At 47.2% G+C, this 27,115-nt stretch overlaps 4 protein-coding genes across 4 annotated transcripts; 1 reads left to right on the top strand and 3 right to left on the bottom strand.

The window, feature by feature from the left end:
- Positions 1-1,862: 1,862 nt before the first annotated feature.
- LOC119320566 (putative ripening-related protein 5) lies at positions 1,863-2,432 on the bottom strand. Its single transcript, XM_037594618.1, has one exon. The coding sequence runs from the start codon at positions 2,430-2,432 to the stop codon at positions 1,863-1,865; it is 570 nt and encodes a 189-aa protein (XP_037450515.1).
- Positions 2,433-6,575: 4,143 nt separating this feature from the next.
- LOC119320567 lies at positions 6,576-20,031 on the bottom strand. The gene is made up of 4 exons (XM_037594619.1): positions 19,751-20,031; positions 19,462-19,577; positions 10,869-11,349; positions 6,576-7,047 (listed from the first exon to the last, which is right to left on the bottom strand). Exons 1-4 carry the CDS (start codon positions 20,029-20,031, stop codon positions 6,576-6,578), a joined length of 1,350 nt encoding a protein of 449 aa, XP_037450516.1.
- On the bottom strand, positions 12,306-16,743 carry LOC119322700 (aspartate aminotransferase, mitochondrial-like). The gene is made up of 10 exons (XM_037596196.1): positions 16,479-16,743; positions 16,294-16,379; positions 15,433-15,639; positions 15,149-15,254; positions 14,739-14,843; positions 14,464-14,636; positions 13,827-13,986; positions 13,631-13,726; positions 12,894-12,988; positions 12,306-12,785 (listed from the first exon to the last, which is right to left on the bottom strand). The coding sequence occupies exons 1-10, from the start codon at positions 16,656-16,658 to the stop codon at positions 12,719-12,721; spliced, it is 1,275 nt and encodes a 424-aa protein (XP_037452093.1). The 5' UTR covers positions 16,659-16,743; the 3' UTR covers positions 12,306-12,718.
- Positions 20,032-20,420: 389 nt separating the features above from the next.
- LOC119326655 (putative U-box domain-containing protein 53) lies at positions 20,421-25,447 on the top strand. The gene is made up of 8 exons (XM_037600275.1): positions 20,421-20,853; positions 20,989-21,110; positions 21,566-21,687; positions 21,783-21,988; positions 22,256-22,455; positions 22,817-23,116; positions 23,328-24,074; positions 24,208-25,447. The coding sequence occupies exons 1-8, from the start codon at positions 20,667-20,669 to the stop codon at positions 24,403-24,405; spliced, it is 2,082 nt and encodes a 693-aa protein (XP_037456172.1). The 5' UTR covers positions 20,421-20,666; the 3' UTR covers positions 24,406-25,447.
- Positions 25,448-27,115: the final 1,668 nt, after the last annotated feature.

A 27,115-nucleotide genomic window follows, 5' to 3' on the forward strand; every position in this document is an offset into this window, starting at 1 on the left:
CGGCGGGGGCGGCGACGACGATGGGCGGCGGGGGCGCACGGCGACGACGATGACGGGCGGCGAGGGCGATGGCACGGGGGCGCGGCGGCGGCGGCGTCGTCGTCGAGATCGAGACTCTCTCGCGCGAGAAGTGGAACGAAACGGCGATGAGATAACTGATTTTTCGTAAGTGTCATATATATATAGGGGGAGCCTTTAGTACCGGTTGGAGCCACCAACCGGTACTAAAGGCCAATTTTGGCCAGCCCAAGCGGCGGGAAACTGTGCCTTTAGTACCGGTTGGTGGCTCTAACCGGTACTAAAGGGCAACACATTAGTACCGGTTGGAGCCACCAACCGGTACTAATGGCCGTGCGCTGCCATCGCAGTGCGCTATGTTTAGTCCCCACCTCACCGAGCGAAGGGCAGCCGCACTGGTTTATAAACCCAGCCGCGGCTGCCCTTTCGAACTCCTCTATTTAGCAGGCTTCTGAGCCTAACTAGGGCGCGCTGCCATGTGAGCCTGCTGGCCCTACTGGGCATGTATTTGCACACCCAAGGTCTGGCAGGCCCACAGGACAGCGCCCCAACATTCTTCTTCCTCTTCTTCTCCTTCTTCTTCCTCTTCTTCTTCTTCCTCTTCTTCTTATTCTTCTTCTTCTTCCTCTTCTCCTTCTTCTTCCTCCTTCTTCCTCTTCTTATTCTTCTTCTTCTTCATCATCTTCTTCTTATTTCTGCGTAGTTTTTTGTATAGTTTTTTCTTTTCTGTTATATTTATTTTCTTCTATTTATTTGTGAGTAGTTTTTCATCTAGTTTGCCAAAATTCAACATTTTCAGAGTTAATTTTGTAGTGATTTTCAATTTCATGGTCATTTTGTAAACGATTGAAAAATAGCAAATATAATTTTTTTTTCTTTTCTGCTTTATTTTTTCTTCTATTTATTTCTAAGTAGTTTTTTCTTTTCTGCTATATTTATTTTCTTCGATTTATTTCTGAGTAGTTGTTTTATTTTGTTTTTTTCTTTTCAGCTATAGTTTTTCTTCTTTTCTGCTATTTTTTTCTTTTCTGCAAAACTTGATGGTCAAAGTCTGGAGTTATAACTTAAAAAAAAGAAATGTCGACGTGCAATTAGTTTTTGCCATAACAGAAGAAGTCCGGAGTTGTAATAAGTTATTAAAAATAAAAAAGAGGTGCAATGCTCGTTAATTTGCTTCAAGCCTTTCGGAATAGTGTAAACTGCACTGCGCATAGCTCCATGCAGTCTATCGTATTCCTGAAGGCTTGAAGCTAAGCAACGTGAGCATTGAGCCTCTTCTTCATCGTCTCTGCACCCAGGGCTTATAAACCGCTCCTAGTCCCTCTCACTTCGCGAGCTGGGACTAAAAAACAGTTTGCCATAACCTCATTAGTACCGGTTCGTGGTACGAACCGGCACTAAATGGTGGTGGTGGGGCCATAGCCTGACCACAGGCTGACACAGCCTCTTTAGTACCGGTTATTGGCATGAACCGGTACTAAAGGTTCGCCACGAACCGGTGCTATTGATCGCCGCCACGAACCGGCACTAGTGTACACATTAGTGCCGGCTGAAATTCCAACCGGCACTATTGTGCTTCACATTTGACTCCTTTTCTACTAGTGGATGGAGGGAGTATTATATATGTTTGATCGAAGAGCACACGCGAACTTGTCATCGGTGCTATACCATATGCAGCACTGTTTATTTCATAAAATCATGGAATCATATACATAATCTGACCAACCTCCCCAGTATAGGATATGTGTACACTGGACTTCTCCCTAACAACGAAAAACAATATACATGACACTAGGCCGACAAGTGGTACCAGTAACCTGTGTGATGGACTTTGTTTCAAACACTCACTCATCAGACCAGGTGATGCCCTCCATGCCGACGTTCTGGTCGAGCCCCAAGGCATTCCACACCGCAGGAGAGGCGTCGACGATGTTGTTGGCACACGGGGGCTCGTAGTTGTGGTCGTCGTCGCAGCCATAGACGGAGTCGCACTCGTCCACCACCTTGGCATACACGGAGTTGCCATTGGCGGTGATCTTGATGCGGTGCCCGCAACGGGCCATGTTCTTGAACCAGCCGGTGGAGAGCGCGACTACCATCTCCTTGTCACTATGGTAGGCGTTGTCACACTCCGATGGACCGCCGCCGTCCTTACCCTTCTCGAAGCTGTTGAGCGTCAAGACGGCCTTGGTGGTCGTGGTGACCGGCGGCGAGCAGTGGTACTGCGGGTATCTCTTGCCATCCTCGCAGCAGTCGGGGTCGTTGCTCTTCTCACAGTTGCCCGACTTTCCTGGAAGGTAGCCACTCGCACGGCAGACACCGAGACCCGGGCGGAGCGAGGACGCGACATGGGAGGTGGAGAGCGCCACCAGGAGGAAGATTGCCATGGTGGCCAGAGCTCTTGCAGTGGCCATCTTACCTTCCGAACACTCTTGAATTGTAAACCTCCTCTTATTCTTGGTTGATGCTATTTGTTTGCGTTGATTGCTTGTGTGTTCAGAGAGCTGCACGGTCGACTTTATATAGTGCGGCTTCCGCTAGTTCAGTTATCAACACCAACTGGTTGCATGTTCTCCACGGCAAATCATTGGTAAGTACGTTCAGGCATGGCAGTTGTGGGTAACGTATCAAATGGTTTGATAAATAGGACCGACATATATATTTATCGTCTGTCTCAGCATGAGCTGTGGGAAAGTTAGACAATGACAGTATTGTTTAGACCGATGATAAATATATGTTGCAGAACATGTTCAAGGAACTGAATGACTTGACACCAACATTCTATTCTATTTTTACCATCCTTTTACCTCTTTTTTTTGCTAAGTTCGCATAATCCGTGCGGGTCTCGTTCTTGTGTTCATGCAAGGCTTCCCTTCTTACTAAAATAATGATGCTCAATCGGGTGATAGTCATTTTTCATAGGTGGGACCCGCGCGCCGGCGCCTGCTGCTCCAGCATTGGCCTTGCTCCCGCAAACCCGCAAGAGCACGCACAGCTCCCCTCCGTCGCTCCCATGTTCTCCCGTTGTGTCGCCGCCGGGCAGAGTGGTTATTAACGACGTTTAAACTATATCAGGTTGGCTCCAACCACTAGCTTGTGAGACGCATTCGACAATGAGGTCCATCCAGTTGGAGTCAAAACCCAGCTTAAACATAATACTTCTCAAGAAATTCCACTCCACCTGGTCATGACCCCTATTAAGGCTAACTCTCTGTCCTAATCACACTATGACTAGTGGGCCCTCTGCTTAATACATCAATTACAAAGTTGTTCATGCAATAACATGTTGGCCTTGCGTCTATTTGGACCAAGGCTTAGGTAAAATGGAGTATACTTTGACCCGGCGACCCACTTGCATACAGTAGGGCTAGCTCCAAGTGTGTGTCAAATGTTTTCTAGCTTATTTTAAAATCACAATGATTTTACAAAACTCCTAAATAGCATTTTAGACTTTGGGTAAATCATATGAATCTAAAAAATTGAAAGTAATATATCAAAAAAGTCAGAAAAATATCACACACATGTGCACGTCATGTGCATTGATGACAAAACCAATGTAAAAGCTATATGGGTTAAATAACTTTAATGGACCTTGTAATTACAATTGTAGGTGGGGAAATGATATATCTATTGCAATCCAACTTCAGTGAACTTGGTTTATGTTGCATTAAGTTAATTTCAAAGAACAGCAGGCCATGTCACCTTGGTGGCCATCTTCCTCTTCTGTTATCATTGATCAACGTGGAGTTCGGTGGCCCAATACCTCGCCTGTTGTCGTGGATTGAGAATGTAGGGCACCCGGCCGGCTAGGGTTTGCTAGCAGGTGGTGCAAAAGCCTTCCGGGCATATCAATGCAACAGAAAGGTAGAGCGGGGCGAGAGAGGCGGGGCGTTGCGAGGTGTGGTGTTGGACTCGCCAGAGTTTGCCTGAATAGGAAGGCGAGGGAGGCGAAGGAAATGTGTATTGGGGCGAGGCAGAGAGGAGCGAGCGGGAGTAGGACACGGCCGCTCCGTGAAGTGAGATGGGCTAGCTATACTAGCACAATAGCTATTTCCATGAAAAAAGTAGAGCCATCCAGTTGCCAAATAAAACACGAAAATAATATATTAACAAATAGAAAATACATAAAGATCATATAATTGTTTTCGTATTACTCCTATAAAGGATGAGTACCCGCCTCCCTTGGCTCTTCGCCGATGAGAGTGCCCTCCTAACCGTCCGTTGCCCGTTGGCTTGCTATGGGAACCGCTCGGGTGTGCTCCAAGCCATCTGATCTTCCCGGGCGGCTCTGACCCGGGCGACCCAGCTAGCACGTCCATGACGGGTGGATAGCCCAACACACTCGGGGCCACTAAAATTGGGCGGCATCGGGTGCGCACGTGCGTGGGGAACCGCACGTGTCGCACACGAGATGGGCTGGCCGGACCTGCCTGATGGCGCCTGTTGCCGGGTGGCTTGCCACAGGAGCCTTTTATTGGCGATGCAAGCCGTTCGATCTACCTGGACTGCTCGCGCCGGGGTGACCCAGCTGGGAGGTCCAATGACGGGTGGACCACCCAGGGCCACCGACGTTAGGCGGCGTCGGACGCACACTCGGGTAAGCAACCGAAGCCACAGGGTCATGTCGCTCGTGTGACATTGCCGTTGCCTGGCTGGCACGACCGGACCAGGCTGAGAGGCTCTCCGAGCCGTCCGTGTTGTGATGGTGTGCCATGAGGGCCTCTCGAGGTCTCTCCGCATAGTCCAGTCTATCGCGCGGTGCCCCATGCCGGGTGGACCGGCCGGACCCACTTTTCGGTGTCCTCGGCTAGCGCTGGGGTGGTTCGGTCTTGATAGTCAGGCCTGTGCGCGCGGTTGGCTGGGTGGTGCGTGTCGGGTGGTCCAAGAGGGCCATCCGACCAGTTTTCACGATGGCGGGTCACACGGTCATGAGTTCTGGCAAGAGACCAGGTAGGTGAGCGCTCGCCCGCATCTGACTGACCGATGTGCTTGGCTCGCGTGAGTTTTTACCCGGCTTTGGCTTGTCGGGTTAATTATGAGGTGAGGAGTTTTATTGCCGCTTTTTCCTGGGCTACGTTTTCCCGGATCCATCACGGGCCCTAGCCGGCTGGTGTCCGTGGGATTGGATGGGACATGTAACATCGGTAACTTGATCGTGCAGAGTTGGAATGCCTCATGAGCATTTCGGCCTTTTCTTAAAGTTAGTTGTGCTCTGGTTTGTAGGATGATTTTCTCTAAATTTGCAGCTTATGTACCGCTTGTGATATTTTGGATGACTTTCGGGTGAGCCGATGTAATTGGATGCGGCGTATGTCAATAGGAGAACAACACAGTGTTTAATGGGTGAGGCCCATTCAATAATATGTTCCATCCACTTGGAGTCAAAACCCAGCTTCAACATAATACTTCTCGAGAAATTCCACTCCACCTGGTCATATGAATTGTGCATGTCAAGCCTGACATAATATAGACAAGACTGCCCTTTCCGTTTCTTCTTTGTTGTGTGATACCACTTGTATGCCACCAAATCATTATCCGTAATCATGCACCATGGAACGGAAGTGCTCTGTTATGGCGAAAATTATCTCGGGCAGCATACTCTTCAAACAATTAGCAGCATTTTTTTTATTACTTCGTAAACTACATTGTGTGAAGAAAATGGCCAGAACCGGACTTACGGATTTGGGGTTATCATATTTTGGAATAGAAACCACCATCTGACGGTTACATCCTCTGAAATCATGCCTGACTTGAGTGCTTGTAACACATTATGGAGTCATGGAATCATCTGGATAGCACATTTGGTTCATATACAAAAACATTAAGCATCAACAAGCATGGATAATTTTCCTCATGCTTTTGCCTGGCCCTTGATTATGCTGCTCCATTTTGTTGCTTGCTTGCTTAATGCTTGACTTGAGTGAATTGTTATGGGAGTTAAATTTGCATCTTGGAGCACTCCCACTCTTCCTGCGCTAACACTTCCTACATAGGTGATGTAGTTTAGATGCGACCATACAAGAGAACGGTATGTAGAATTCGACAAAATATTTTCTATGCAGTTCACTATCTTCGGTAGCTGCTCTGTGGATAATCAGTGCAAATGTGAATGGTGTGTTTGTTACCGTTTGGTCATACTTGTTCAGCTCACCTTGAGAATGAGCGTGTAGCTTTCACAGGTGTCTCTCTCATGTGTTTCACATTCTTTATACACCATACTGCTTATACTATTCAGTATTCCCCATCCCAAAATAATTGTCTCAAGCTTAGTACAACTTTGTATTAAAGTTAGTACAAAGTTGAGACACTTATTTTGGGATTGAGGGAGTATTATATATGTTTGATCGAAGAGCACACGCGAACTTGTCATCGGTGCTATACCATATGCAGCACTGTTTATTTTATAAAATCATGGAATCATATACATAATCTGATCAACCTCCCCGGTATAGGATATGTGTATACTGAACTTCTCCCTAACAACGAAAAACAATATACATGACACTAGGCCGACAAGTGGTACCAGTAACCTGTGTGATGGACTTTGTTTCAAACACTCACTCATCAGACCAGGTGATGCCCTCCATGCCGACATTCTGGTCGAGCCCCAAGGCATTCCACACCGCAGGTGAGGCGTCGACGATGTTGTTGGCACACGGGAGCTCGTAGTTGTGGTCCTCGTCACAGCCATAGACGGAGTCGCACTCGTCCACCACTTTGGCATACACAGACTTGCCATTGGCGTTGATCTTGATGCGGTGCTCGCAACGGGCCATGTTCTTGAACCAGCCGGTGGAGAGCGCGACTACCATCTCCTTGTCGCTATGGTAGGCGTTGTCACACTCTGACGGACCGCCGCCGTCCTTGCCCTTTTCGAAGCTGTTGAGCGTCAAGACGGCCTTGGTGGTCGCTGTGACCGGCGGCGAGCAGTGGTACTGCGGGTACCTCTTGCCATCCTCGCAGCAGTCAGGGTCGTTGCTCTTCTCACAGTTGCCCGACTTTCCTGGAAGGTAGCCACTCGCACGGCAGACACCGAGACCCGGGCGGAGCGAGGACGCGACATGGGAGGTGGAGAGCGCCACTAGGAGGAAGATTGCCATGGTGGCCAGAGCTCTTGCAGTGGCCATCTTACCTTCCGAACACTCTCGAATTGTAAACCTCCTCTTATTCTTGGTTGCTGCTATTTGTTTGTCTTGATTGCTTGTGTGTTCAGAGAGCTGCTGGGTCGACTTTATATAGTGCGGCTTCCGCTAGTTCAGTTATCAACACCAACTGGTTGCATGTTCTCCACGGCAAATCATTGGTAAGTACGTTCAGGCATGGCAGTTGTGCGTAACGTATCAAATGGTTTGATAAATAGGACCGACATATATATTTATCGTCTGTCTCAGCATGAGCCGTGGGAAAGTTAGACAATGACAACATTGTTTAGACCGATGCTAAATATATATTGCAGAACATGTTCTCCCATTGTGTCGCCGCCGTGCAGAGTGGTTAACGACGTTTAAACTATATCAGGTTGGCTCCAACCACTAGCTTAGACAGTTAGACTAGACCCCTATTAAGGCTAACTCTCTGTCCTATTCACACTATGACTAGTGGGCCCTCTGCTTAATACATCAATTACAAAGTTGTTCAGGCAATAACATGTTGGCCTTGCGTCTATTTGGACCAAGTCTTAGTTAAATGTAGTATACTTTGACCCGTGGACTCACTTGCATACAGTAGGGCTAGCTCCTCCCGTGTGTCAAATGTTTTCTAGCTTATTTTAAAATCAGAATGATTTTACACAATTCCTGAATAGCATTTAGACTTTGAGTAAATCATATGAATTTTAAAAATTGAAAATAATATATCAAAAAGTTCAGAAAAATATCGCACACATGCGCACGTCATTTGCATTGACGACAAAACCAATGTTAAAGCTATATGGGTTAAATAACTTTAATGGACCTTGTAATTACAATTGTAGGTGTGGAAATGATATAACTATTGCATTTCAACTTCAGTGAACTTGGTTTATGTTGCATTAGGTTAATTTCAAAGAACAGCAGGCCATGTCACCTTGGTGGCCATCTTCCTCTTCTGCTGCCATTGATCAACGTGGAGTTCGGTGGCCCAATACCTAGCCCGTTGTCGTGGATTGAGAATGTAGGGCGCCCGGCTAGGGTTTGCTAGCAGGTGGTGCAAAAGCCTTCCTGGCAGATCAATGCAACAGAAAGGTAGAGTTGGACGAGAGAGGCGGGGCATTGTGAGGCGTACTGTTGGACTCGCCAGAGTTTGCCTGAATAGGAAGGCGAGCGAGACGAAGGAATGTGTATTGGGGCGAGGTAGAGAAGAGCGAGGGGGAGGAGGACACGGCCGCTCTGTGAAGTGAGATGGGCTAGCTATACTGGCACAATAGCTAGTTTCATTAAAAAAAATAGAGCCATCCATTTGCCAAATAAAACACTAAAATAATATATTAAGAGATAGAAAATACATAAAGATCAAAGAATTGTTTTCGTATTACTCCTATAAAGGATGAGTACCAGCCTCCCTTGGCTCCTCGCTAACGAGAGTGCCCTCCTAACCGTCCGTTGCCCGTTGGCTTCTATGGGAACCGCTAGGGTGCACTCCAAGCCATCTGATCTTCTCGGACGGCTCTGACCCGGGTGACCCGGCTAGCAGGTCCATGACGGGTGCATAACCCAACACACCCGAGGCCACTATCATTGGGCGGCATCGGGTGCGCACGTGCGTGGGGAACCGCACGCTCTGTCGCACTAGAGATGGGCTAGCTGGACCCGCCCGATGGCGCTCGTTACCGGGTGACCCGGCTGGGAGGTCCAATAACGGGTGGACCGCCCAGGGCCACCAACATTAGGAAGCGTTGGACGCACAGTCGGGTGAGGCACCGAAGCCACAGGGTCATGTCACTCGTGTGACATTGCCGTTGCCTAGCTAGCACGACCGGACCAGGATGAGAGGCTCTCCGAGCCGTCCGTGTTGTGATGGTGTGCCATGAGGGCCTCTCGAGGTCTCTCCGCATAGTCCATCTCTCGCGCGGTGCCCCATGCCAGGCAGACCTGCCGGACCCACTTGTCAGTGTCCTCGGCTAACGCTGGGGTGGTTCGGTCATGATAGTCAGGCCTGTGCACGCGGCTGGCTGGGTGGCGTGTGCCGGGTGGTCCAACAGGGCCATCCGGCCAGTTTTCGCGATGGCTAGTCACACGATCATGAGTTTTGGCAATAGACCAGGTAGGTGAGCGCTCGCCCGCATCTGACTAACCGATGTGCTTGCCTCGCGTGAGTTTTTACCCGGCTTTGGCTTGTCGGGTTATTTGGTGAGGAGTTTTATTGCCGTTTTTCCTGGTTAACGTTTTTCCGGATCCTTGCCGTCACGGGCCCTAGCCGGCTGCTTTCCGTGGGATTGGATGTGACATGTAACATCGGTAACTTGATCATGCAGAGTCGGGATGCCTCATGAGCATTTCGGCCTTTTCGTAAAGTTAGTTGTGCTCTGATTTGTAGGACGATTTTCTTTAAATTTGCAGCTTATGTACCGCTTGTGATATTTTGGATGACTTTCTGGTGAGCCGATGTAATCGGATGTGGCGTATGTCAATAGGAAAACAACACAGTGTTTAATGGGTGAGGCGCATTCGATAATATGGTCCAACCACTTGGAGTCAAAACCCAGCTTCAACATAATACTTCTCGTGAAATTCCACTCCACCTGGTCATATGAATTGTGCGTATAAAGCCTGACATGATATAGACAAGACTGCCCTTTCCGTTTCTTTTTTGCTGTGCGATACCACTTGTATGCTGTCAAATCATTATCCGTAATCATGCACCATGGAACGGAAGTGCTCTGTTATAACAAAAATTATCTCGGGCAGCATACTCTTCAAACAATTAGCAGCATTTTTTATTACTTTATAAACTACATTGTGTGAAGAAAATGGCCAGAACCGGACTTACAGATTTGGGGTTATCATATTTTGGAATAGAAACCACCATCTTACTGTTACATCCCTCTGGAATCATGCCTGACTTGAGTGCTTGTAACACATTATGGAGTCATGGAATCATCTGGATAGCACATTTGGTTCATATACAGAAACATTAAGCATCAACAAGCATGGATTAATTTCCTCATGCTTTTGCCTGGCCCTTGATTATGCTCCTCCATTTTGTTGCTTGCTTGCTTAATGTTTGACTTGACTGAATTGTTATGGGAGTTAAATTTGCATCTTGGAGCACTCTGACTCTTCCTGCGCTAACACTTGCTGCATACGTGATGTAGTTTAGATGCGACCATACAAGAGAACGGTCTGTAGAATTCGACAAAATATTTTCTATGGAGTTTTCTATCTTTGGTAGCTGCTCTGTGGATAATCAGTGCAAATGTGAATGATGTGTTTGTTACCGTTTGGTCATACTTGTTCAGCTAACCTTGAGAATGAGCGTGTAGCTTTCACAGGTGTCTCTCTCATGTGTTTCACATTCTTTATACCCCACACTGCTTATACTATTCAGTATTCCCTGTCCTACAATAATTGTCTCAACCTTAGTACAACTTTGTATTAAAGTTAGTACAAAGTTGAGATACTTATGTTGGGATGGAGGGAGTATTATATATGTTTGATCGAAGAGCACACGCGAACTTGTCGTCGGTGCTATACCATATGCAGCACTGTTGATTTTATAAAATCATGGAATCATATACATAATCTGATCAACCTCCCCAGTATAGGATATGTGTACACTGGACTTCTCCCTAACAACGAAAAACAATATACATGACACTAGGCCGACAAGTGGTACCAGTAACCTGTGTGATGGACTTTGTTTCAAACACTCACTCATCAGACCAGGTGATGCCCTCCATGCCGACGTTCTGGTCGAGCCCCAAGGCATTCCACACCGCGGGAGATGCGTCGACGATGTTGTTGGCACACGGGGGCTCGTAGTTGTGGTCGTCGTCGCAGCCATAGACGGAGTCGCACTCGTCCACCACCTTGGCATACACGGAGTTGCCATTGGCGGTGATCTTGATGCGGTGCCCGCAACGGGCCATGTTCTTGAACCAGCCGGTGGAGAGCGCGACTACCATCTCCTTGTCACTATGGTAGGCGTTGTCACACTCCGATGGACCGCCGCCGTCCTTGCCCTTCTCGAAGCTGTTGAGCGTCAAGACGGCCTTGGTGGTCGTGGTGACCGGCGGCGAGCAGTGGTACTGCGGGTATCTCTTCCCATCCTCACAACAGTCGGGGTCATTGCTCTTCTCACAGTTGCCCGACTTTCCTGGAAGGTAGCCACTCGCACGGCAGACACCGAGACTCGGGCGGAGCGAGGACGCGATATGGGAGGTGGAGAGCGCCACCAGGAGGAAGATTGCCATGGTGGCCAGAGCTCTTGCAGTGGCCATCTTACCTTTTGAACACTCTTGAACTGTAAACGCCCTCTTCTTCTTCTTCTTGGTTGCTACAACAGTACTGGTTTGTTTGCCTCTATTGCTTGTGTTGTGTGGTTAGAGGGCTGCAGGGTCTTACTTTATATAGTAGTGCTTCTGCTAGATCAGTTATGGTCACCAACTTGTTGCATGTTCTCCACGGCAAATCATTGATGAGTTCAGACATGGCACTGGTCCGTAACGTATCAAATGGTTTGTTGTAATACTATACTACTAGATCGGACGTATATACGACCCCGTCCCATAATATAAGAACATTTTCAAGCTAAAACAGCTTGAAAAACGTTGCTACATTACGGGACGGAGGGAGTACATCGTTTCTCACTGAGCATGAAAGACAGACAATGACAGGAAGGGTTACAATGAAAGACAGACAATGACAGGAAGGGTTACACCAGTGATAAAAATATTGTAGAACATGTTCAAGGAACTTAATGAATTGATAGCAACATCCTATTCTATTTCTACCGCCCTTTTACCGATTATTATTTTTTTGCAAGTTCATGCAGGTCTCATTCGTGTGTTCATGCAAGGCTTCCCTTCAAAATGTTAGGAAACTAGATATCCTAATTCAATTTCACACAGAAGGAAATAAAATGTACAGCTTGAGGAGAACATATATAATGCTACCACCAGAGGCGCAGTTCCTTGCTGGTGCAACACATATTTTCGCCATTTGAGCAATTTACCTTGAGACCCCGCAGTTTCATCCTCAGAATTCATTGCCGCGGTAACATCTTACTTGGAAATTTAGAATCCTGCAGACCACCATTTGATTTGCCCGAATGTACGACTACACTGCATATTGCTCTGCTTAGACCCAAGCTGAAGAACAGGGCATGCTTGATTACTTGCATACATCTCAGTATCACAAACCGAGCTTTCGCTTGGATCTACAACTGCAAGGCTAGAACTGCAAGAGACACGCATCCAAATGTTCGATTTCGTCGAGTCTGAAGTCCTCCGGCGTCTTGTAAAATCAAGGTATACCCACCCAATTTCCACTGCCGTTACATCCGAATGTGACCGGAATCAAAAATAGGATAATCTCGCAAAAAATAAGTCAGGACGTCTCTGCTCCTCCATACATACAGGTAGAATTTTCCGTTGTTGGACAGCCGCAACAGGTTTACTTCCTAGAACTTATTTATTTCTCTAGCATGTGAGAGTATAAAGCGAATAGCCCTACAAACAAAGGGAAAACGCTCTCCCTCCATTCGCTGAAGATGGTCCTCAATTTCACTTGGTAACATCATGAATGGCGTTAGCCAAGTAGGCGACGTTGCCCGTCGTTACGCCGGCCATGCTGAAAGAAGCGATGCAGAACAAGTTAATGTGAGGAAATTAGACCAAAGGCGCCAGTAAAATAAAGAAAAACACGAAGAAACTGAATAGTTCTAGTCGTTGTTAGTACCTTATTCTCCCGTTGCGTGTCATGTAGATATGGTATTCACTAGTCAAGCGGTCAACTTGTTCCGGTGTCATTCCACTGTAGCAAAACATTCCAATCTGCACGAATATAGAAAGCAGTTCTTACATATAACCAATAACCAAATTGCCAATCTCCAAAGAAAACAAAGTTGAAATGAATGCAGAGATTCTTGTCCAGCCAAAGATATCAGCGCCACACAGGAGATTGGTCTGCATTAGTAGCATTACCTCAAGAGTTTAATCATGGAAGTTACTGACTCTTCCCAGTTTTAATCAAGACTAAAAGCTTGAATGCCACACCTTCATTTGTCAGATTGACTATAACCATACATAAGACAACTAATATATTATAAATTCACACTTCTAGTTGATTTGGAAAATTGTTAGGCCCAAAAAGCCCTTGACATATGTTTCTAGATGGTTGTTTGGCTCTCTGACATGGCTGCGACTTGCAGGACTGTATTGGCGCCATAGACCACACATCATAGAATCATTTTCTCTATCTGAGTTTGTGAAAGTGTGGAAGCCATAATTTCTTGATGTTACATCAAATGTAGTCCCTGGTGAACAAAATTGTCTATAACTACAAGATTATGGTACCCCAGGGTGGGACCTTAGGATTGCTAGCATTATCTCAACTGTTGTGCATCACTACAATTTGCATGCCACTAGTATCAAATTCAGAAATTCCATAGTGACATTTATCATAGTGCTATTTACCTGATTGGTGACATGCTCCCATGATGAAGGTGAACCTAACTTTTCAAGATTCTCCCTAAGTGCCTTCCGCATTCCAATGATACGATCAGCCATACCCTAGAAACAACAAGAATTGTTAATAAACTACTTTCTTTACATACTCCATAGACTTCATTTAGGAGCTTTAAATGGTTTAGACAGCTAATCAACAGTTTACCTTGACCTCTCCCAACCATACATTCTTCAATTCTGGATCACTAAGGATAATTGAAACAACCAGCGCACCATGAACAGGTGGGTTGCTGTACATTGGTCTCGCAATCTGTTGCAATTGGCTCTTAACAGCAACTGCTTGCATCTCATCCTCGCAGAGGATACTGCAATGGCAGCAATCAAACGATAGCAACGATCATGATATGGCTACCATTTAGACAAAACACAATATACTCCCTCCGTTAGATTACATACGGAGAAAAATGAGTGAATCTACACTCTAAAATATGTCTGTATATATACGAATGTTGTCCGTATTGAAATCTCTAAAAGGGCTTATATTTAGAAATGGAGGGAGTATTTCTTTGACAGTCATAGACTTCGCTGCAGACAATACATAGGGATCATTCCCTGAAGTGAAATTTGTTTGGTCTTTTATTTGATTTCAAAACACGGTGTCTTGAGAAATCCAACCAGATATACTTATTTTTATTTTTACCAGAAAGCCACACTTAATTTTACAAGAGCATGCGTGAAGTTGGTGAGGAACATACACAGATACACTATTACTGAAACCAGGAGCTAGGTGATAGCATCATGACATACGTTTCAAGGATAACTATCAGTGACCAATAGGATACCTCAGACATCCCGCTCTCTGGCCATAAAGACCCATGTTCTTTGCATATGACTGAGCACATCCAATTTGGTGTCCATCTTCAAGGAATATACGGATTGCCTTGGCATCTCTCTCTGGATCACCGCTAGCAAATCCTTGGTATGCCATGTCAAAAAATGGGAAATGATTCTTCAACTACAGAAACAAAAGAGTGAGATATATAAACCATAACCGGTACAAAACAGGAAGCCAATATACAAGTAACACAATTGTCTGTTATCTTCTCTTTCTCCTTACCTTGAACTGATAGGATATTTCTCGCCATTGTTCCTCAGTAGGATCTACTCCAGTAGGATTATGGGCACATGCATGAAGCAAAAAGAACGAACCATTTGGAGCATTCTGCACATGACACAGAAAATCAGAAGAAGAAAACATTAAATCCAAGTAACTATAGGAAAATACACACTGCCAACATGCCAGAATCACTTGGGAAATGGTGAATCTTTCTCTGTCGACTGAAACTATATATGTATGTAAAACGACTCAAGGTGAGAGACAGAATAAGTAACATGACAAGAAGTTCACTTGTTTTATAGCTACTTGGTTTAAAAAACGCATACAAAGTTAGATACAGGAATGAGCAACAATGCAAGATGTCAGGAAGAGCAATATATAACTAAAATGATACTCGAGAAATGGATCACCTTGATATCATCCATCAATCCTGCAAAGTCAAGCCCTCTCGATTCCGGATGGTAATATGAGAATGTCCTCTGTGGCACTTGAGCATCCCTCCAAATATTATGATGGCTGGAGAAGCAACCCACATTGATGTTAGCTACTAAGGATATAAGGCAAGTGGGAAGACATAAACTATTTCTCATACAAACCACAATGGAATTGACTGGAGATCTTTCAATTTTCTCCTTAAAACAATCTGAGAAGTGAACAAAAGAGCAATTGGTGCCACAGCAGAACATTAACTCACTTGGACCACGTTGGTGTAGGTATGTAGATCTGCGAATCCGGCAAGAAACGCTTCTGGAAATCAGCGAAGAGACGGCATGCGCCAGTTCCTGAAAGTGCCTGCACCGCTGCAATTCTTTTATCTTTGATGAACTCGGAGTCCTCGCCGTACGCCAGCTTTAGTGACTCCTCAATCATGTGCATACTCCCTCCCATTGGAAGGTACTCCCTGTTTTGCAAAGTTAACCAAGATAGTGATCATAAGTTTGGAAACCAAAACTCACGCAAATTGGCAACATCCACTTTCCAGTAGTCAAGTGTTTGTGTTTAACATTGATATGGTCTGGTATCAAGCAAAAGACAGCATGTCTAGGATGACCAAACCATCGTTTTCATGATAAAGCTGCCGAAAAGCATCATCTGAAAATTTCGATGTAGATCAATCCAAAACCGGTGTCCGGCAAATAAGCAGAAAGTAACAAATGGTATCATTCCAAAACCTCATTGAAGGAGAAAATAAGAAAAACCGGTGCCCTTATACAAGATAAAGGCGTGGATGCGGTTCCTATTTGGAAGGTTGTAATTTCTTAGCCGCAGCAGTTTCTACCCCTGACAATAGTATCAGTTATCGATCAAACATCTAGCATGCTATTTCTCCCCAACCAGAATGAATAAGGTTCTTGCAACTAACTCGTGGATCAGCAGGTGCAAAGCAAGCAAAGCAGCTAAGACTCCCAACATGCACAACTAGACAGAAAAAAAAAAAACTAGCATCAGCCATCACCTGGCTAGTGGAAAATTCATCGAACACTATCCGTGCAACTAGCAAGCTAGCAAGAGTGAGTGAGTAGATCAAGGGAACCGGGAAGGGGATCTCACGCACATGTTGAGGTTGCCGGCGATCCGGCGCTCCGCCTCGCGCACGCAGTCGAGCACCACGGGCTTGCCGTTGTCGTCCCGGTAGGCGCCCTGCAGTTCGCCCAGCACCCCCGTTTGTCAGAACCGGCGGCATTCGGATGCAAAGATTCCAAACAAAGAAGCAAGCTATAAGAGGGTATAAGCACGTACGACGCCGACGTTGACTTTGTCGGGGGAGGGGTCGGCGAGGAAGGCCTCGGTGACGCCGAGGATGGGGTCCTTGGGCGCCGGCTCGACGTGGCCGAAGAGCGACGCCATCGCCCGCGCCGGGAGCAGGGGCAGGGCCCCGCGCCGCCGGATCGCGGAGGCCGCGCGGCGGTACAGCGCCATGGCGGGCCGGCGAGGAGGGGGCGGCGGCGGTGAGATTCTTCGCCGGCCGGAGAGGGGGGGAGGGAAAAGGAAGGTGGGAGGAAATCTGTGGGCTGGTTGCGGCGGGCGGGCGGTGGTTTTGCAGGGGAGAGGAAAAAGGCGTTCCGTTTCGACGGATTCCTTCGCTGGCTGGTTTCACTCCACTGTTTTCAATTTTCACCGCTTCACTACTCTTCCTCGTTGACTCCACAGCTATACCTGGCCATCCCTCCGCCCGGGCCGGGCTTCGGGCCGGGCCTACCAAAGCCCGAAACAAAAGACCTAGGCCTGAGCCCGGCCGTCGGGCCTAAAAATCAGGCCCAATCCCATCCCATCACGCAAAAAACCCGTCGGGCCTCTTCATTAAACTGCAAATATGGCGGGCCTGGCCTGGCCCGGTCATCGGGCTTAAAATCTAGGCCCGGCCCGTGGGCAAGGTCCGGCCGGGCTTTTTTGGAACGGGTCGGGCTGGCCATGGCCAGGTATAACTGCAGTCAATTTGCTACTGCTACTATTTCATTATAAATAACTACTGTACTAAAAAATTAGGAGCGGTGAGCAACGACGAGTCATGACACCAAATGTTCGTGGACATGTTCAGACGTGTCCGCGGACGATGAAAGGGACAGAGGTCATCCAACCCCAGGCATCAAATTCAAACAATGTGCTATGACTAATAGTGGGCTAGACGGTCTAAGGAAAAAAAGAGACAGAGTGGGCCCACAATTGCACATGGGCTGTGGAGGACGTGGTCCAACTAATAGCGCGCCAAATAGACTATTCTGACTCCTCCAAACCATCAGCACCATCAAGTTGTGATACCTCAATCCCAGTCAAGATGGAGAACTTTGCAAGGGAGTTTTATGAAAATCTTTGTTCATTAGAAGGGGTACATGACATGGAAACAGGTCTCAGAGCACGTGCCACAGAAAGTGAGCTCGGAGATGAATGCATTCTTAGTGAAGCTCTATACAGAAGAAGAAGTGAAGAAAGCCTTTATCCAAATGTTTTCGGCCAAGGTTCCAAGACCGGACAGGTTTCGCGTCCAATTTTTCAGCGTCACTAGGACGTGTGCGGTAAAGAGATCACAAGAGTGATTTTGAGAATTGTCAAGGGGGGAGAGGGCGCTAATCCATCAATGACATTGTCTTGTTCTCATACCAAATGTAGCAAATCCTTTCTCCCTCTCACAATTTAGACCGATTAGTTTGTGCAATGCCCTCTATAAGATTGCTTCAAAAGTTGTGGCTAACTATCTCAAGGTTATTTTTCATAAAATTATTTCACAAGAACAGTCAGCTTTTGTTCTTGGTAGACTCACTACAGACATATAAGTGTTACATTTATGAAGAGGAATAGATCCACGACCAATAGTTATGCTGCTCTTAGATTGGATATAATGAAAGCTTATGACAGGGTCGAGTGGCAATATCTCGAGGCTATAATGTTGAAGCTTGGGTTTAACCATCAATGGGTTAATGTGGTTATGGTAATGGTCAGGTCAGTTTTATTCAATAGTAAGAAGCTTGAGGAGTTCAGACCATCTGTAGGTATTCTACATGGATATCTCCTTTCACCCTACATTTCCTTATCAACAGTGGGGCCTTTCGCACCTATTGGAATCTAGTCAATCATCTCACTTGAGCGGGACTAAGGTGGCTTCAATATTGTTTACATCAAGGGACCACCTTGTTTAGAGAGAGAGAAAAGTCGCGGGCTAAAAGCCTGGATGGGCCGGTTTGTGTGCGCTTGGGCCGAACAACGTTTCGGTCCAGGGAAATAGTTTCTATTTATTTATATAATTTACAGCTAGGGTTTGGGGGGGGGGGGACTTATCCAAATGCAATCATAAAAAATCATAACATTAGCTAGACTCATATAGAGCTATGTGAACATTTATTCTGGCTAAAAGCAATTTTATAAATACATGTTTCATGCAATAAAGTAAATTTGACAGTAATGATAATTCCCTAAATTATTTTTAGGGTGTATTAAATGTTCAAAATGTTTCTAAGAACTCCAAAAAATTATTTAAAACACTTCCCAAATATTTAATACTGAAGAAGTCAAATTATCTTCTCTCTTTTATTTTCTTTTTAAATGAGAAATTGTTTGAACAAATTCCAAATAAACTATCAAGTGCAATAAAATTTCAAATGGGCATTTTGGGAAAGTCATCTCATTCCTTCTCTTTTGAAGATTCAAATAAACTCTCAAAAGCTTCAAATTCAACTGAAATTCAAATAAGTTCAAAGCAAAAAAAATCATTATTATATAATTAGATAACAATCCAAGATTTAAATTTTTGGGATGTTACAAAAATTGTCCTGGAGGCCCATGAGAGTAAGAGCTCTCTTACTAGCTGTCATTTTATGTAGGAAAGTTGGAATTTTAGTTTCGAAGCTCATAGATCAGCAAAACACACTTCTTCGTTGGGGATTGGTCATTATGTCTAGTTGGGCCTTCCATATGATGGTACTTGTAAACATCCATATTATTGATCAAATAAAAGCATGTGTTTTTCCTAAAGAGAATCAAGGCGGGTTCCGCCACCGTAAGGATTAGCTAAAGGAAATGTCGACGAAGTGATCTTTGTGACAAACAAAAAGGGTATAGGAACTGCTATTTTTAGGTCTGGAACTTGTGAGTTGATGGGGCTTCAGTTCTGGTGTATAGAGGTGTCACAGAGCCAGCATGCATGGAAGCGATGGCATGCCGAGAGGCACTATGCCTAGCATGATATCAACCCGTGCGGAAGTAGTGCGCGCAATTCATGAAGGAAGCAAATGATTGCATGCCGTGATTATCAAAGAGATTAGCAGTATGAAACTTTTAGCAGGAGATTTTCGTTTTTGGATATGAGGAGGGAAGATAATGTTGATGCTCACAACATCGCGCAACCTTCCTTAGCTTTAGCACCAGACTAATATCGTTGGATTTTGGATCCCGGGGCTATGTAAAACCTTCCCTAAAGAAAATCTCCCTCGGGTTCAGTTCCGATTTGTGAGATTTTGGACATCTGGACTTGTCAGGACATTCGGTGACTCCTGTTAGATGGCCAAAAGTGTCCGGACCTGAATTTAGGGCGATTTGATGATCCGGTTGGAGCTTGTCGGCGGAAGGGAGCGGCGCACTGCCGCCCGGCGGGATCATCTTCTTCCCAATGGCCGGCGGCGACCGTGGTTCCTCCCCTCCGCCGGCAGGGCGTCTCCGGTGCGGCGCAGCGGTGGCAGAGCGGAGGTGGGTGGGCCAAGCCGAGCCCGAGAGCAAAAAAGGAAAGGACGGGCCCAGCAACCAGCTGGCCAACCAAAGTGGGCTTCCACTCCGGCCGGCCCACGAAGCTAGCCTGGCCCATACGACCGGTCCGTTGCGTCCGTCCTACAAAACTCCGCATCCCCCCGTCCCCGCTGCGCAACGGACCGTAGCGTAGCGGAGCTTCCCTCCTCCCCTCCTCAACCTCCGCTCCGGGGGCCCTCGCCCTCGCCCTCGCCGTCGCCGCCGCCGTCGCCGGCCGGAGTGAAGCGCCGCCCGCGCTCCACGGGTAAGCAATCCCCGCTCCACCCCCCACCGAATGCACGCGAACCCCCTCCCCCGCTCGCTCGCCCGCGCCGCACCCCCCACCCCAGAGCGCGCCCCCGCGCGCGACTGCTCGGCTCGGCTCGGCTCGAGAGGCCCTGCCGCGCCCTGGTCGGCGGGGCCTCGCGCGGAAGCCGCGGAGGCGGAACCCCTGCGCTGCGCTCCTCTCTCTCGCCCTTCCCCGACCAGAGCCGAGCGCGCCGCGCGCGCGCGCGGGTGCTCCGCTCGGCCCTGCTCGGGAGGCCCTAGCCCGGTCTTCGTCGACGCCGCGCGCGTCGCGGCGGCCGAGCTCTCGCGCGTCTCCCTCTCTCGCTCTTCTCCTACCTACCAGAGCGCGTCGTCGGTGATTTCCTGCTGCCGTTGCTGACCGATTCCGTTTCGCCGTCTCTTGCTGATGAACCTGCAGGGCACGCGATGGCCGCCGAAGGGGACGAAGAGGGGGCCGCGGCGCCCAAGGTGGTCGGGCTGGCGCTCAGCGGCTCCAAATCCGGCGCGCACGTCCTCCGCTGGGCGCTCGGCAACTTCGCCAATGCCGACGCCCCTCCCGCCTCCTTCAAGCTCATCCACGTCCTCACCCCGGTCCTCGCCGTGCCCACGCCACGTACGCCACGCAGCGGCTCTTCACGTCCCGCCGCTCCTTCCTCCTCGTCGCCTCCTCGCGTTCGAGTTTGCTTTCGCCGTATGCATGCATGCTCACCATCTGTTTGTGTTTGTGCCTGTGCCTGTGTACCTTCAGTGGGGCACCTCCTCCCGATCGACGAAGTCAGCACCAGCGTCGCCGAAGGCGAGCTCGAGAAAATGTGGATCGAGAAGCAGGAAATGCTGCAGCGCTGCAAAGACACATGTGACCAAAACAAGGTTGGTTTGGGTTAGCAAGTACTCCTGCCTTTGCATTCCATGTTCTAGACTGAATCTGAATGAATGAATGGATCAATGGATCGACCCCCATTTCATGTTCTATGTTGGTTGGACTTATGCGTTTATTTAATTGGCTCAGGTTGACTTGCCTTGACAAGCAGTAGTACTCCATTTCCATTTCATACTCTGTTGGTTGAGTTTATTTGTTCATGTACTAGCACTAGGCCCAGGTTGACCTGCCTTAACAAGCATATCTCCATTTCCTATTCTAGACTGGCTGAATGAATGCATCAACCCCTTGTCTGCTGGTTGAATTTATCTGTTTACTTAGTATACTTGGCCCAGGTTGACTTGCCTTAACAAGCATGTCTCCATTTCCTATTCTAGGCTGGCTGAATGAACGCATCAACCCCTTGTCTGATGGTTGAATTAATTTCTTTACTTACTTGGCTCAGGTTGAAGCTCAAGTACTGCTTGTTGAGGGTAAGGATGTCGCGGATACCATTTCCAGTCTTGTTTCTCAGTACCAGATACAGAGCCTCGTTGTCGGTGACCCTTCCAGCAAGAGCCCATTCAGGTAGCTCCTCGTACTCATACTCATGCCTGTACTGTACTGATTCGTGATGAACAATAATTAATGTGCGTGCTCCTGTTGACCATTGGATCTTACAGGAGGTCCAGTGCAAGTAGGACGGCCTGCAAAATTTGCAAGAGTCTCCCCAGCTTTTGCACAGCATATGTTGTTTCAAAGGATGGGTTGTCTTCAGTTCATGCTCCTGTTCCAGAAAGTGGCTCGCCCTCTAGCTCTCCAGCACCAACAGGCAACTCTGGGAGCTCCAGCACCAAAGAAGTTACAGATGGGACGTCCTCAAGATCAGGTAAGGCCCCATAGGCGTCAACCTATCACCAAATATTTCTCACGTATGTTCCCTTTCTGTGCATCTTCGGCGTGCAATGTATTCCTTCCCATTTCTCATTGCTGCTGGAACTGTGAAACTGCAGCAAGCTTGCATGAAGACATTAGCCTATTATTGTTTCTAGTACTTGGCTTAAAAGTATAATCTCAAATGCAAAGATAGACAAGTTGGAGTTGCTTATTTCCCCTTCTCATCATCTGAATGTTACCTGTTCCCCTGTCTCATCAGATTTGGATGGCAGTTCAGCGCCGGGCCTGCCTAGTTTTACTCTGAACGATTATCTCACTGGAAATGCACCAGTATATGCCAACAAGGACAGAAGAATTGCCTCACGCACTGGTGCTGAAAGCTCTATATTAAGTCAATTGCGGGGTTCGGACAAGGTGCCAACAAGTTCACTGCATGAATTAATGCTTTCAGACAACAAGGTTGGTGGTGCAATTTCTTGGTTATTTACAGACTTGTAATTATATGAACGTCTTCAGTGAAACTACATTTACGTGTCGAACACATAGCTTTTGCTTTGATTTTTTTCCTAGATGATAGTTAATATATAATAAATTCCCCAGTTTTTTGTTTGGTAACTTTGCTACAGTAATTTGCTTTCCCTCCAATCTGATTGATAACGAGTTACTATGGAGCTGGCACGTGCCTTATGGATCTTGAATTATTATAGATGCATTCCTTAATTAGGCCAATTGACTGTTGCTCTGGAAAAAAGAGGTGAATGGAATATGGTAAGTTTAGGGGATTGCACTCGCTCTGATCTGATAACCTGTCCCATTGCAGGATGATGCCAGTACAGAGCTTGAAAAGCTGAACCTTGAACCAAGTCATAATAGGCTGCTGGCAACGGCATCCAAGGACGCTGATAGGAAGTCGAGGCTGGAGAAGCCCCTTGTACTTCCAAGCGACTCGTACTCAATGTTCACTTGGGAAGAGATTGATAATGCTACAGCGTCATTCTCACTCAAGATCGGAACTGGGTCTAATGGAACGGTATACAAGGGCCATCTCAATCACTTGGATGTAGCGATAAAGGTCCTTCATTCTGATGACAAATCCAGTACCAAGCATTTCAACCAAGAGGTAGTATTATTTATTAGCTGAACTCATCCTGTGCTTCTTCTTCTACTACTTCTAGTGAACTGTTTTTTTATTAGGCAGCACTGTGTGTGTGTGTGTGTGTGTTTTAATGGCCTTTTCATCATGACATAGCATCTTGAGAATTTTTTATGTCAAAAGTTATTAAGTGACAATGTTCAAAAAAAGTTGATGCAAGTGCACTCTATTTCTGCAGCTTGAGGTTCTGAGCAAGATGCGCCACCCACACTTGCTGATGCTCCTGGGAGCCTGTCCGGACAGGGGCTGCCTGGTGTACGAGTACATGGAGAACGGCAGCCTTGCGGATCGTCTGCAGCGCAGAAAGGGCACACCACCGATCCCATGGTTTGATCGCTTCCGCATTGCCTGGGAAATTGGGTCAGCCCTGGTGTTCCTGCACAGCACGAAGCCCAGCCCAATCATCCACCGTGACCTGAAGCCTGAGAACGTCCTCCTCGACCGCAACCTAGTGAGCAAGATTGGCGACGTGGGCCTGTCGACCCTGATGCCACCCAAGGAGACTCTGTCAAACCGCACGGTGTACAAGAAGACGGGCCTGGCGGGCACACTGTTCTACCTGGACCCGGAGTACCAGAGGACCGGGCAGGTGTCAGTGAAGTCCGACACGTATGCGCTTGGCATGGTGATCCTTGAGCTGCTGACGGCAAGGTGCCCGATCGGACTGCCTGAGGTGGTGGAGCGAGCAGTGGAAGACGGCCAGATTACCGATGTCTTGGATGAGAGCGCGGGGGACTGGCCCGTGAGGGAAGCGCATGACCTCGCTCAGCTAGGCCTGAATTGTTTGGAGATGCGGAGCAAGGACCGGCCTGACCTCAACAGCGTGGTGCTGGAGGAGCTGGGGCGGCTGAAGCGCATCGCGGCCAGCGTGTCGGGGGTGGCGCTGCCAGGGTCACCCAGTCACTTCAAGTGCCCAATACTCAAGGTACATACAGTAGAGTAATGTCGTCCCAGTGTGTGTGTGTGTGTGTGTGTGTGTGTGTCATAGACAGACATTGACATGCGTGTGGATGTGTGGATTGATAGCTTATTGTGTGTGTGTTTGTGTTTGGTTGCAGACGGTGATGTATGACCCGTGCATCGCGTCGGACGGGTACACGTACGAGCGCAGCGCGATGGAGATGTGGCTGTGCGACCAGGACGTGTCGCCGGTGACCAAGGCGCGGCTGCGTGACAAGACGCTGTTGCCTAACCTGTCTGTCAAGAGCGCCATCATGAGGTGGGTGGCCGAGGGGGGGAGGCCCGTGAAGGAGTAAGGCCACACTAATGGTAAATACCACGAAGCTAGTCTAACAGAAGAGAGCGCTGCACATATCATGGGGGCTTGGTTGGGTTAGGAGACAAGGCTGATGGTATTGGTATTGGTACCGAGAGTAGAGTGCACATATCATGGGGACTTGGTGTCAGCTGCTTCTGCATAACGTCAAGGAGCGATTTTGCAACGATACTATCATACTACTAGAGTAGGCAAGTCGTGGAGATGTCCAGGAGAAGAGAGGAAACCCTGAGTTGAGTTGAGTTGGTCTTACAAATAGAGAATACGGAAAATTTTGGTTGGATTGGATTGGATTGGATGGATGCCGAGGTTATGTATGGCATTGGAACCTTCTTGGATGATATATGGCTTTGTCCTTTGCTGTTGTTGGCCTTGTGCTGTGAAGCCAGATTGGGATGAGACGAATGGAATGTGGATATCTTTTTGGGCACGGGATTAAAATACATAGTTGCTGATTTTCAGCTGACTGGAAACAACCGGCTTTCAGTCAGATTTCTTGTCCGTCCGATCATTGCGTGATGATTCGTGCTCGCTTGGGTTGTTCGTTTTCTGTTTCACGGGTTTGCGCCTGGACGGTTTTGTCTTCACATTATAACCCATGGTTGTCATGCTTTGTGGCTTGGTGTCCTTGAGCTGCTTTGGCTTGTGTTTTGCTGCCCCCGATTGGATAGTTTGCTAGGTTTGGGGGCTGGCCTAGGGTATTTAGGCATTTTGTTTTTGCTCCTCTATGTGCAATTTGGCGTGGTTGTTGCTCTGCAAGTAGTTCAGAGATAGCTAGGTTGTTTTGTGTCTGTAGCTCTGCAATTCAGGGATTAATACCAATCCCTGAATGACATTCTGTGCCAGAGAGTAGTGCAGAAAGGCTGCACGCCATGCACATAAGTGTTTCGAAACCAGACTTTGGCAAAACCCCCCAGAGCAGGTTATTCGATGTCTTGGTGGAAGCAACTCCGAGTCTGAGAGATAGCAGTTTCTAATCAGTGGGTGTTTGGTGCGCAGCATCTTTAATTCCTCTCTCTTTTCACTTCATATCGGCGATGGCACGCCGAGCAGTGCATCATGATCAGGCGATTCTTCATGATCTAGTTCGACTCGTCTGCGCAGTTGAATGGTTTGGCAGGTGGTGGCGTTTCCGGCAAACCTAGCAAGTCCAAGCTGAAAGGAGCTGCTCGTCAATGAGTGGCTACATGTTGAAGACCTTGACACATGCATCTACTTGGCACCTTGAGGACTCTATAAAGGAATGGTGGGTAAACAGATCAAGATGATCACCTGTGCATCGTATTCCACTGTAAGAAAGGAAAGCTTTTGCACATTGCAAAAATTGCTGTATATATGATGCCGCGTAACCATATTTCATCAATGATTAATTAGTTAATCTGTGCCTGGAGAGAGGCATTCTCTTTATCTTGCTGGAATGCATGAGAAGCCAAGTGGACCTCCATAGTAGCTTGGTTAATTGCTTGTACAAGACGATGTGCCAACGAAGAATGGTATATGTTGTTGGATTTAGAAGATTTCTCTTCTCTAGCCTGGAAGCTAAGGGGGGAAGCTAGGGATTTCTGGAAGAACCTCATCTCACGATACATTCCTCTTTGCCCCAGTATATACAATTTACATTTACATTTTAACCCCTCTCACTTTCCTATCTGCAACTAACTCCTCACAACACTCCCCCTCAAGATGGAGTGAAAATGTCTAAGAGCCCCATCTTGCCACACAACTTAAAGAAGGATACAACACTCACGCCCGTTGTTAATATATCAGCAAGTCGGTCTCCAGTTTTGACAAAACCTACTTGAAGTACCCCCTCATCAAGTTTCTCCTTAACAAAATGTCTATCGATTTCGATATGTTTTGTTCTATCATGTTGAACCGGATTGTTGACAATGTTGATTGCGGCTTGATCATCACAATGGAGCCTGAGTGGTCCTCCTTTAAACAACCGAAGTTCAGTTAATAATAATCGAAGCCATAATAACTCACATAGCCCTGAAGCCATGGATCGCAGCTCTGCTTCTGTCGTGGATCTGGGGACAACACTTCGCTTCTTACTCCTCCAACTGACTAAATTTCCTCCCAAGAAGATGCAATAACCTGAAGTGGATCTCCTGTCGTCCAAGAACCCAGCCCAATCAGGGTCTGTGTATCCCTCAACTTCTAGATGCCCATGGTTGGAAAGGAGAATTCCTTTTTCAGGACAACCTTTGAGATCCCGCAGAATTCTATTTACTGCATCTAGATGACCTGATCGAGGATCATGCATATATCTACTCACCAGGCTTACAGCATATGCAATATCTGGTCTAGTATGGGATAGATAAATTAAACGTCCCACAAGTCTCTGGTATCTCCCCTTATCAACAGGTTCTCCTGAATTGGCTGTAATACGAAGGTTTGGCTCAATTGGTGTGGCCGCTGGTTTACTTTCAAGCATCCTAGTTTCAGCGAGAAGATCAAGCACATATTTTCTTTGAGATAGATAGATACGTTGAGCTCCATAAGCTACTTCTATTCCCAGGAAGAAGTGGAGGAAGCCAAGGTCTTTGACTTCAAATGACTTCGCCAACGTCAAGTTCTTTATCTCCACATCAGCGTTCCCTGTGATCACAATGTCATCAACATATCTATACTCCTATATAGTGTACCAGTTTTGAAACTTCAAACTCCTTCTCATAGGATACAATCAC

This window comes from Triticum dicoccoides, chromosome 6B, assembly GCF_002162155.2.
Source record: "Triticum dicoccoides isolate Atlit2015 ecotype Zavitan chromosome 6B, WEW_v2.0, whole genome shotgun sequence".
Taxonomy (NCBI): Eukaryota; Viridiplantae; Streptophyta; class Magnoliopsida; order Poales; family Poaceae; genus Triticum; species Triticum dicoccoides.